We start from the raw sequence: 12,683 nt of genomic DNA, 5'->3' as shown, positions 1-12,683 counted from the left end.
GAATTTCAGTATTTTTACCACCAACTTTGTGACAAATATCTCCTTTAGGGAGAAACGCCATTAACATCTGAATATTTTATATCAAAGCGGCAACCACATAATCATTACATCCTTCAGGGAAAGATACATGAGTTGTTATTTCCTTCGGGGAACTCGATAACTAACTATAACATATTAATGTGGTTGTAGTACAAAGCACTCTGCAAGAATGCTTTTTGCCTTAGAATGATATTTAATAAAATTATTCAAGATATTTTACGTACAACGGGTACGTGCGGCAATGATCTTTATGCCACAAAAACAAGATTTATATCATTTGTTATTCTACCTCTTCACGAGGTAGGGTGTGGTATTTCTTCATTCACTCCAGAGAATGAAAATGCGCTTCAAAAATAACTTTGAATAGCTTATTATTTTGTTTAAGCACATAAAGACACAGTTTCATAATATTTTCCTGCTTCAGGAGAAAATTTCAATTGTGTTGCTTCTTTAGGAGTAAATTTAAAATACGAAAAAATGAGTATATATTCCCTCAATCATATTACCTCTTCTGGAGGCGAATTGTAATATATTCACATCAAAAGCGCATTCATATTTACGAGCTTTATTAATATTATCACATTCACTTCAGGAATGGATTAATATTTATCAAAAGTTCCCATCCTTCAGGGAACAGAACATAATTATTTGAGCGTGCATTAATCACACCAAATTGTGTGACGGCTTAGAACCTTTTTTAAGATATTGCTGCTTTAGGAGCAAATCGAGGCATGCAAGTAATATAGAGAAATTTTTTCTCTAGCTTATCTTCAATTGTAACCATAGAAAGCCTAAATTATCACTTCTGGTGGCCATAGGCATATATCACTTCTGGTGGTTAACAAAAATTTAGTTACAATGAGATATACGAAACATAACCACTTCTGGTGGTTGTATATTTCTTGCAAACTCTGCTGGAGTATAAGTGGATCTAACAATGTTATCCACTTTATAATCTTTTATTATAATAATTAGGATGAAGGAAATAAATACCAAAATAGGTATTGTATACGTAGCATATAACCAAGCAAGCGATGATAAAGATATTAAACCAAATATAAGCAAAAGGCTCAAATTACTTCACACAAATTTGGCCACTCCAGACGTAAGTGATATCCACATCTCTACCGCCAAGAAGAAAAGCTCACCACATCAAGGATATAATCTGCCTTATGATGCTCGGAATGAACAAGATCTACCACAGATGTAAGAGCGTCGCCATATATCGGAGATGAACACTGAAATCGAAATTAAATTTGAAGTAAGTGCTAAAAATAACAGAGTCTCGTGCTGATAACGTGTTATAAAATAAAGACTTAAAAGTAAAGAAATCAAAGACAAGTAGAGAGAGAGAGAGATTTATTATTCAACTTCAAATTCATGTACATAATGAATTGAAACCTCCTTAATTTATAGAAGAAAGGAAGTTGCTATGAAGCTGCTACTGCAAGCTGCTGTGTAAGCTGCTTGTAAGCTGCTACTGCAAGTTGCTGTGTAAGTTGCTACTGTACCCGATATAGATAATCTTTTGCCAGGGGTAATATTTATCCATAACGGTGTACCGAAATGATAAGCTTCTTCAGTTTATTTCCAATAGAGTACTAAACAGATAACCATATTTACGGCGGAGTGCCATATGGATAAACTTCTTCAGGAAGCTTATTTACCACGGAGTACTAAATGAACATCCATAATATAATATATATTTATAACAAGTTTTACATTCTTTCCCAAGGACAACTACCTCTGTCCTATTGTCTATGCTATGCCCTAACATCTAGAAAAAGCAAAGAAAAGACCTATGAACTTTCTTACATGTACGTTTTTGTGTATCAGGTATTTCCTAATTGGCCAAGTTAATTTAGCCCGGGCGTGTGGAGGATCTACTTCTGATATTCCTCTATCTATATGCACTACATCAGCAAAAGCCTTTAGCTTCGTGAACGAAAGGGGTCGGAGGAACAAAAGACTTGCATTGTCTCGAATTCAAGATGCTGGCTTCGAAGTAGACTTGTATACCTATATAAGGTGTCACCGGACCTAAATGACTGCAGATATGCTGCTCGTTACTGCAGATGCGAATGGACTGTCTGGTAGGTTGTTTCCTTGATTGCTGTAGTAATACAACATAAAAAAAACTAAATGAGTCCAAGCGAAGTACAAGGTTCAATTTACGAAGACGTACAAGTAGATGAGATTCAGAACATAAAAATGACTCGCAAAACCCCATTTCTAGGCAGCCTAATCAGTAACCAGAACTGTCATGTTACACACACAATTATCGTAGGACCTACCTTCGAACTATTTGACATAAGATTTGGACCTGTTCTGTGGATGCAGAACATAATGAAATGTAAATACTCTGTGCAATTTTGGAACGAGATGACAGCAAATGGATAGACAAAGTAAAGAAACATCGAGACAAGCTTTTTTGTTAATTCAGTTGCTATGCAAGTAACATCAAAGTGAAGAGAGGACTTGTTATCAGATTTTAGAAAATACTGGGAGATATGCGAGTCGATGACTATCAGAACTAATTTATAACTCCAGTATATACCTCTCCTCATGAGCACAATGGCTTCCTGAATGTGTGGGGTTATCCTCATCCGAGTATCCACTGTTCTGAACATCTGATAGATGGCTGAACCGTTCTGCTGACAAGAACTTACAACGCTCAGTGTACTTGCAGTACAGAAAATCAGTGTACTAAAAGTGAAGGCAGGTGGTTAAAGTCAATAACAATAAAAAGAGCATATACATACGCTGAGAAATGTTAAATTCATCCATGGAAGCGTCGAAATAGGACAGTGCGACCATGGATTTTTGCGACAACTGCAGCTGTGCAAGTCGCCTAGACTCAAGTTCAAGGGATTGCTCTTCCATTATATGCTTCCTTAGCAGTCTGGAGTATGTCAATCCTGTTGACAGTCCACGATATGTATTAAAAAAAATGAAAATGCATAGAGCATGCAGAAGGATTTATAAAATGGCTTTACAGATATGGATGTTCATCCACACTGCATGGTAACTAAACCTTAAAAGGAAAAGAAATTTCATTCAGTCTACAATGTCAAATGAGCAATATTTCAAGTGCAACTGTCTTACTTTCTTGTAGCCCAGAATCCAAATCAGCATGATGTAGGTGGTAATATATTGGTGACTCCATTTTCTCCTGGTGTCTCCTGCAGGAAAGGAAATAAGATTAGACAGGTTGACCATTGTGAACTAGTAGAAGTATATCAGATCTAAATTGGAAACTATTATCCGGTTAATATCAAAAGGAAAGATCAGTTAAAATGAACAAAATGCAAGAGTAATTCACTCCATAGATACAAGAAGGAAATGGTAGAAAAGAAGAAGCTGAATTCTCAGTGTAACACCAGGATTCCCTTACCAAAGCATGCAGAGTATAAAGATCAACTTAATCGAGCAATCGAGATGTGTCATTAAGGAATTGCAGTATGATTAGAACCCATAAGGCACTAAAAAAAGGCCGTCATTTAGGTTGACTTTAACCAAGAGTATAAGAGTACCTTTCAGATAGCTTTGACTTCTCCCTATAAGGTTTGACAAGAACGCGAGCACCACACACATAATGTGGATTTCCTGTTGACAAAACCATTTTTACAGTATCTGCGCTGAAGAAGGTAACAAATCCAAACATCCGTTTCTGCTGACATGGCATTCTTACATCTTGAACTGGGCCAAAAGTACTGAAAACAAAAACCGAAGATCAGAGAAATATTGAACGCTAACTAAAAGGAAAAGCACAAAAACATCACATGTTCGGTTGCATACTTGAAGTAATCAAAGACATCTTCCTCCGTAAAAGTGCTCTCAGCAGGGAATGTCAAATATATTTGACGTGAACCACTAACAATAGGACCGGGATCACTTCTTTCACCATGAGAGTCCATGTACTTTGCTGCATCTTCAGTCAGTACTACAGAATGTTGTCCATGAGGCCTGTAGCATAGCATCTAAACATATTAGAAGTTAAATAGGATCGTTTGACTAAATAAAACAATGCAAGAGTCCAGGTAACAAACACCTTTCAATCAGGCGAACAAACTTCAATCGAGCAAGAAGCTTTGTCAAATTATAACCAGCTTTACCATGTCTCTGGCTCTCGGTTAGATACCCTTCCGCTTGGAGGGTTCTCCCATAGTTCTCATAATACATCATGGGAAGTGATGCAATTGAAAGAGGATGCCCTTTCTTGGATTTCAAGAGCTCCGTTATCTCTAGCTCTAATTTCTCCAGGGAACCAGGTGAAAGTACTTGATCTTCATCACCATTTTCACATAAGTTAGGGTCAACCATATGATGGTAGCTCTCCGGAAATGGATAAGCATGAAAATACCTACAGCTAGTACCATTTTTACAGAACCCCTTGTTGAAATAGTGGCAAGCCTTAACTGGAAGTTTAAGCGAACTTGGAGAATTTCTGCTGCGCCTGATAAAGGCTGCTTCTGGATAGCAGTAATCACTTTGGTAATTTAAATTTTCAAAGTCCGTTCGTTCTTCAAGTTGGAGAAACCGTTGCGAAGGCTCATGGTCGGAGTAAGGCATTTCAGTTAACTGAGAACGTTTGTCAGTCAGTTGAGGTTCGCAACAAGAGGAGGCTACATCAAAAGCTGATGAAAGCGAACATGATGAAAGAGGTGAAAAGTGTGCAAACTGCATTAAGGGATCTGCTACATGTGCTGGATTTATAGAAGGTGAAACTGGATTGTAAAACATTGAAGTTGAGTTTAGTTTAAGGGCATTTTTTGCCTTTTGGATCACGTTGTGAATTAAGGTATCAGGGCCTAATGCTAACCGAATCATTTCCTGATTGGGGAAGTCTTGCAAGTAAATATAGCCAATAATCTTCCTTGTAACATGCTCGGGTTCAACTCTCAGGATTCTCTCATGCACAAGTTTAGCTGCCTCAAACGGATCCATTGCAGCAAGCTACTGTATCATGTGTAGCAAATTGAACACAAAAGAAAGAATTGCAGTTATAAGCCAAAGAAAGGTACATCAAATGATCATATATAGGCAACAACCAGTGGCGAAGCTAGGAATTATTGCAAGGATGTTCAAATTTGAAAGAAGTGATCAATATTGTGTTATATACCTCTAAAACGTAATATTTTACCTAAATACACAATGTGATTTTTGACGAAGGATGAGCATGTGGCTTCGCCACTGGCAACAACATAGGTACGCCAACAATGATTTCGTTAATTCCATATACAGCTTTTGTTTTTACATAAAATCCAAACTAAAGCGAACCTATGATACAATAAGCAAAGGCTGATGGAGTTTATTACTTATAGATTCAACAGAACCAAGTATTTTGACACGGAACATAGATACAAATGTGAAAAACTACTAAAATTTCAACAATTTTGAATTCTATACCCATAATTTTAAAACTACAACGAGTTTCAACGCTAAGAACCTTAAGGTTGAACCTATCAAGTTTAAATCCGGTTAGATGGAACTCATTTTCAAAGTTGGAACCTTTGTTCTTCTTTTTCGGAACAGAAGAATAACTGAAACTAGAACGTGGTCAATTCATGTTAAAAGATTAGGAAAAAAAACACCATAATTTGCAAATGATTGTCAAAAGCTAAACATGTCAAGGGAGTTTAACTTTTTGGGACTCAAACCTCTGAATCTACAGTAATTTGAACAAGAAAGACATGCAAAAACTTTTCTTTTTCTCAGAGTCCTAAAGCAGAATAATAGTAGCAAAAAGTAACTGGAAAACAAAAATTGAGTAAGAAATCAAGAAGAAGAGGAGATTCAACATACCCTAATATGGAAATCACTTTCACTGTTAAGAAATTAAACAGTCAGAGTGAAGCACACATTCTTTCTTTCTCTCTCTGAATGTTACAGAAACACAACACTGTTGCAACTCTCAACTGCTTTCAAATACTTTAGGCTAAAGTACTGATTCAACCTTTTATTTTTTTTTTATTATTTTTTTTTTATAACAGGAGTTATTATAAAATCAGTTGATTATTCGTAACTTTTGAGATAAGTATCATTTTGAAATACAGCTAGCAGTTACCAACCCAAAATCTAAACTTCCTAGATTTACGAAGGTTGAATACAGCTTGAAATATGTAACTTGACTATATTACCCCCTACTACAAACCCAAGTCAGATAATTTTACAACAATAAAGTTCTTTTCCCCTTTCTTTTTTTTTTTTTTTTTTTTTTGGGAAAGATAATCATCCATAGACAACTTTCGGAGATTCCAATGTCCAGACGAGTTAAAAAGCATATGCACTGTCTTTTGTCTCACGCTATGGTTTGGTCATCTTAACTATAGTGAATAATTATAATTGATTTATTAATTTTTGCAAATAACTGAAAAAATATAAAAGAGACCTAATTAATACTGTTTTAATTTAATTGTACAAAATATTATTAGTAACCTAAACATGGAAGTACTAAGATTTTTGTCGCTATACGAGGCATGCAATAACATCTTTTAGAGTAGCTTTGGGAAAAAATGCAAATTCAAAAAGAGTAGCTCGATGCATTATTAAGTTCCCGCTACGTATGGAGTCTAGGGAATGACCGGATTATAAGGGTCTATTATACACAATATTACCCTGTATTTATGCAAAATGTTGTTTCCATTACTCAAACTCGTGACCTTCTCATCATACGACAACAACTTTACCAATTACGACAAGACTCCTATTCAGAATCAAAAGTCACTACTAATTGAAATTTTCACTTAATTATGTTACGACTCGTGACTTCCAGAATGAAGAAAGATATTGATGAAGCATGTTGTGAAGGATGCAAACAGAATATTTAAAAGCGACTTTTGCCTAATTGTCAGCTCAATCATTATTCATTACTTCTGAGTTTCCGAGTATGACCCACCGGTGTTCATTATTTTGTAATATGATGTTTTAATTTTGGGGATTCTATAATCATAAGTTGAGGGTGATGACGACTTACTATTAAAGTAATCATCACTTGTCTAATGTGTTCAAATATTTGACTTTCAGAAAATAGCATGTTTGGGATAAAGGTAAGGATTGTCTTTGTATAACTAGGAGGCTACGAATTCTAAGTTAAAAAAACAATCTCTTACAAAAATAAAAAAATAAGCATATAATAGGTTCGATGAAATCCAATCTTCTCTTCGCCCGAACTAGAAACTTAAAGGTCATTTGGTACAAAAAATAAGAATAATAATTTCGGAATAGAATTTAAAATTATATTATTCATTTGGTTATAAGTATTAATTAATTTCAAGATAAATTTGTCACCAAAAATAATAAAATTATTTATTTCATATAAAAGGTGAAATAAATAATCTCATAACATATTTTAATTTATCGAGCTTCCTTAAAATAGCGGGCTTGGAAAGGGGAGCATGCAGTGCCAACTGCCAATGGACAACTTTTTTCCAGAAGTAGGAGTGAACAAAGAGAAGAAGCCCCACGGGCATATGCCCAAAATGCTATTTGTTGGCTTTAAGTCATTTTTTAATAAAGTGGTGTTCGGACTTGCAGCCCTTGTGTAAACACAATTGGGGACTAGTAGGGTCTCTCATATCCGAATCCATGCATGTACTTGTTGGTGAGATTGGCAACAGTAAAAAAATTTGTGTATTCAATAAATTTATGACATATATCTATATTTATCTATTTATATCTATATTATTATAAAAGTACGAATACAAAATTGATTGACCAAAATAGCCCTAAAATATATAAAATTATAGGTTATTTTGGTAAAACCAGAACATAAATAGAGTTTTAATTAAGCATTGCTTCTTGATTTTGGTACCGACAGATGTGCTACTAATAATCTAATTAGAAAAGCACATCCTGATTTTACGAAACTTATATAATCTCAAATGTCCATTATATCTTTCACCCAAGTTGATTTGTATTTTCATAAAAAAAATTAGAACTTAATTAAGGTCGATACAAATCTATTATGTTGTCCAACGTCAAAGAAATGTTTGTGAAGATACCATCACATTAAATACTTTTAAAATATATTACGTAATTATCTACTAACATGAGAAAATTGACCATTTGTGTAAGTTTTGATGATGTCCTTTTATTTAAATTCATGTATTATGCTAATGTAATAATATTTTTCGGCATTTAGATGATTGTTGTATTATTATACATAAAATTTCTCTCATTAATTAAATTTTATTGTTCTTTCATATAAATAAGTATTTAAATCATCAGTTGCACGTTCATAAATATTAATCTATATTTTTATCTATATCTATTTATCTATATCTATATTATTATAAAAACACGAATAATTTATGTTAAATGTTGAGCGACAAAAATATCCCTGAAACATTGATCGACTTTTATGCCCTTAAATATTATATAATTTAAGGATCTAATAGTAAATTACCTAATAATAGAATTCTTTTTTGATTTAAACTACAGATATTGCCGATCCTACAACGTTGATCCTACATAAATAAGAAAAGCACGTCCATAATTTTCTATCAAAAAGAATTGTTGTTCCTAATTACAATTCTCTATAACAAACAAGGAAACAAGGAACGTATTAAATGAAAAATTTAGTACTATGCTCTAAAAACATTTATAATATTTAAACAAATTGAAAAATTCTTACTATTCTTTAAATTTAATTTTTATAGTTCATATAAAGCTAAAACTAAATTATATGATATATTATGTGTTCCTAGGTATGAGGAGTTATTACATAATAAATTAAGTTAATTTTTAAAATATTAAATAATAAAAATATAATTAAATTATAACCTTTTAAAATATAACATCTACTTTTAAATGATAAAAAAAATATAGGGGCAAGTTTATATAAACATTTTTCTTTTACCTGATAATAAGGTGGTTCTAATAATACAAATGAGATTATTCTTTAATTTATTTATTTTTACTTCAGTATGAGTATTTAATTCCTTTAAAAATTTCTCAAAGATAATCGAGGGATATATGTTAGATTGTTTCCTAGAACAAGTTCGTTCAAGTCTTCTATATATCGAAGTTTAACAAATTTTTCCTTTGGTTGGTTTATTTTCGTTAGATGCTCATGTGCCATAAATTGTTTCCAATTTAATGTTACATCAATTTATATTAAAATAAAATGCAAAATATTTAAAATATTATTATTAGTATATTATGCGTGATGATTAGTTAAAAACAGTTTAAAGTAAGTGAAACACAATAATTGGATGACTCTGTTACAAAAACAAAAATATATTACGATGTTCATATAGAATGTGAAAATCGACCGGAACTTTCCAAACAAATAGAAAGCTTGTATAATATAACGTATTGATTTTATCTTTGTGTATTGTTATAAGGATATCGAGTTTATGAATTTAAGTTTTGTTTTTCAAATTATCTATCTTTTTCATATTTACCTTATTCTAGATAATAAATAAATTTTTTTTATAAAATAAATGTTTGTACTATTTAAGGTACTTATTTATTGAGGGATATTTTAGAGTATTAGAGTAATACAATTCTTTTAGATGTATCTATTCTTCATGTCCACATAATTCTTGATTATTCTCGATAGTACATATTTAAATAGTGGAGATTTATCCAAAAGTATTAAAATTGTTTTAACTCAAACGATTGAAATGAGCTCCAAAATTATCATATACTTCTCTTCTTCGTAACTTTCAATAATATTTTCAAGTAAAAAGGTACAAACTCGACGCAATTATATGATTCATGTGATTAATCATGTATTTTATTATTCTTACATATGTTCAAAAAATTGTGAAAAACTTCTCAACAATGTAATGTTATATGCTTTTAAAAAAATCATCTTAATAAGTGTCACATGTAATTGTTTTCTTGTGTCACGACCCGGATTCCCACCTTCGGGAGTCGTGATGGCGCCTACTAGTACAAGCTAGGTAAGCCAATCAATTTCACAACTTACTTTTTTTTTACCTATTTTATATTCATTAACAATTTTCGATATAATAACATTTAAACAGCGGAATATGAGATTAAACGGAAGACTTAGATAAAATGAACCAAAATAATAAGAAACTCCACATATGCCTCTACCTAGAAACTGGTGCCACAACATTCACGGACTATCTATGATTACTACAAATAAGTGTTTGAAAGAAAAGAACATAGCCTGTCTCGAGTACAAATGATAATAGAACATAAAAACTGATAGAAAAGACGTCGGGCCTGCGGATGCCTGCAGGGCTACTTCGGAGTCTCGGTGGTCTGAAGGCTAGCTCCCCTACTGTTGCTGACCAAGTGCTGCTTCGGTATCTGCACAGAGTGCAGAGCGTAGTATCAGCACAATCGACCCCATGTGCTGGTAAGTGTCTGGCCTAACCCCGACGAGGTAGTGACGAGGCTAGGACCAGACTCCAGATAAATCTGTGCAGTTATATATATACGTGGCGGGAAATAAATTGATACAAGCAATAAAACCTTCGCGATGTGTCAGGCTGGTTAAGCCTTCGCGTTCGCGTAAACGGGCTCGTGTTCGCGTAAGACAACTACCCCTCCCCCTGCCCAGGCCCATTTGGCCTTTGCGTTCGCGTGGCCAGGTCCGCATTCGCGAAGGTATAAACCCCTATTGCCTCGCGTTCGCGGCCTGAGCTACGCGTTCGCGTGGAAGGATTTCCCTTCAGCAACAATTAACCTATCGCGTTTGCTGGGTACTCCTGCGAACGCGAAGAAGAAAATACCAGAAACCCAACAGCTGAAAACCTGCAATTTTTCTTAAGTCTGAAACCTTCCGAAACACACCTGAGCCCTCGGGGCTCCTAACCAGATATACACACAACCTCAAAAATATCCTACGGACTTGTTCGTGTACTCATATCACCAAATTAACATCAATAACAACGAATTAAACCTCAAAATCATAAAATTTTTCTCAAACTTCTTAAAACATCAACTTTAGCAATTTAGGTCCGAATCACGTCAAACGACGTCCGTTTTTCACCAAATTTTATAGGAATGTCTTAAATCATATATAAGACCTGTATCGGGCATCGGAACCAAAATACGGGCCAGATACCATCATGTTCTAATCAAATTTCATTTTAAATTTCTTTAAACAATTCCAAAAAATAATTTCCTTTAAAAATTTATTTCTCGGGCTTGGGACCTCAGAATTCGATTCCGGGCATACGCCTAAGTCCCATATTTTCCTATGGACCCTCCGAAACTGTCAAATCACGGGTCTGGGTCCGTTTACCTGAAATGTTGACCAAAGTCAAATTAGCTCATTTTACAGTCAAAATTTATCATTTTCCACAGATTTTCATATTTAGACTTTCCGGCTACACGCTCGGACTGCGCACATAAATCTAGGTGATGCTAAAAGAGGTTTTCAAGGCCTCAGAACACAAAATTTCGTTTTTAAACAAGTGATGACCTTTTGGGTCATCACATCTTGCATCGTTGTAACTATTATTTTTATTATATTTTAAGGAGCAAGGTGATGTGAAAAATGTACAAAAATTGAAATCCTTTGTAATTTATTAAATAACCATGGAATATACAATGGTTAAATCCAGGGCAAAATACAAAATTAATCGCTTTGCCAAAATAATTATATTAGTTAGCGAAATAGTATATAAAATATATATACTATATTCATAATTCACATATATACCAAAAAAATATCTATATGCTATTATTTTTAAAAGCAATTAAAAATATATACGTCTCTAAAATCTTTAATCATGGACTTGATTTATCATAATATTGGTATAATTAATATTTTATTGCTTTGAATACGATATAGCAATAATGATTATTTCATCTTGTAAATAATTTATTACTAAATTTAGTTAATTGTTCTGTCATATCAAAGTTTTGACTAAAGATTTACGTGCAACGCACGTACATATTAACTAGTCTTTATAAATATAATCATCTCCAAATATTATTAACTAATATATATATATATATATATATATATATATATATATATATATATATATATATATATATATATACCTTAATTTATCATTTAATCATGATAAAGTAGCATGAATATGTGTAAACATCGGCACAAATAAGTTTTTAAATTATCTTCGTCTTTCATTCTCGTCCACACTTCCATTTCAAAGTGCCATTTCACCATTTTGGTCAACTTCGATGCTTTCCCTCCTAAAATCTTTAGATTTTTATACTTATAGTTTTTCCATTTTTGAAGCATAAATTTTTTTAGCCTTCCTTCCATATATTGTAATTGACTCATTGTTTGCCTCGAAAATACGAGTAACAATTAAACTTGTTTACGGTTTTAAAGATATGTGATTTAGTTTAATACTAATTAATAATCAAGAAATCTAACGTAGAAATGAAGGAAGTAAGTAAGATCAAACCAGTGTGCAAGCCAATCTCGACCTCGAGCTAAGGTGGCCTCGAGGTTAGTCAAGAACAATAAAGTAAGAACAATAATGTTAAAAGACAATTCTGATGAAATATGAGCAAGAAAGCAAGAGAGTATATTCTTTGCCAATGATTGATGATCATTACAAGTGATTGGGGTCCCCTTTATATAATAGGGAAATCCTAAATAAGGTACATTTCTATTTACAGTAAGGAATCTTAGTGGGACAGCTATCTAACCGCCTAGTACGGATTAGTACTAACTCGTACAA

General features: G+C 33.2%; 1 protein-coding gene across 4 annotated transcripts; it reads right to left on the bottom strand.

Moving 5' to 3' along the window:
* Nucleotides 1-938: 938 nt before the first annotated feature.
* LOC107807310 (zinc finger CCCH domain-containing protein 18) lies at nt 939-6,076 on the bottom strand. Of its 4 annotated transcripts, XM_016631663.2 has the most exons (9): nt 5,845-6,076; nt 4,091-4,998; nt 3,838-4,005; nt 3,573-3,752; nt 3,145-3,221; nt 2,802-2,957; nt 2,597-2,693; nt 2,059-2,152; nt 939-1,277 (listed from the first exon to the last, which is right to left on the bottom strand). In XM_016631663.2, exons 2-8 carry the CDS (start codon nt 4,984-4,986, stop codon nt 2,080-2,082), a joined length of 1,647 nt encoding a protein of 548 aa, XP_016487149.1. In that variant the 5' UTR covers nt 4,987-4,998; nt 5,845-6,076; the 3' UTR covers nt 939-1,277; nt 2,059-2,079. The 4 variants fall into 4 exon arrangements, with proteins under 4 accessions (XP_016487149.1, XP_016487150.1, XP_016487148.1 ...); XM_016631664.2 differs by lacking the exon at nt 939-1,277 and having other exon boundaries at nt 1,721-2,152; nt 4,091-4,995; nt 5,845-6,075; XM_016631662.2 differs by lacking the exon at nt 939-1,277 and having other exon boundaries at nt 1,721-2,152; nt 5,845-6,074.
* Between the last annotated feature and the right edge of the window lie 6,607 nt (nt 6,077-12,683).

This window comes from Nicotiana tabacum, chromosome 10, assembly GCF_000715075.1.
Source record: "Nicotiana tabacum cultivar K326 chromosome 10, ASM71507v2, whole genome shotgun sequence".
Lineage (NCBI taxonomy): Eukaryota > Viridiplantae > Streptophyta > Magnoliopsida > Solanales > Solanaceae > Nicotiana > Nicotiana tabacum.
This window is presented reverse-complemented; position numbering and strand designations above follow the sequence as displayed.

Excerpts from the sequence above, each read along its gene's own strand:
- LOC107807310 (XM_016631663.2), bottom strand. The coding sequence starts at position 4,986 with ATGGATCCGTTTGAGGCAGCTAAACTTGTGCATGAGAGAATCCTGAGA. Across the intron at positions 2,958-3,144 it reads GGATTCTGGGCTACAAGAAA|GATTGACATACTCCAGACTG; the intron begins GTAAGACAGTTG and ends GACTGTCAACAG. Across the intron at positions 2,694-2,801 it reads TGAATTTAACATTTCTCAGC|CAGAACGGTTCAGCCATCTA; the intron begins GTATGTATATGC and ends AGTTCTTGTCAG.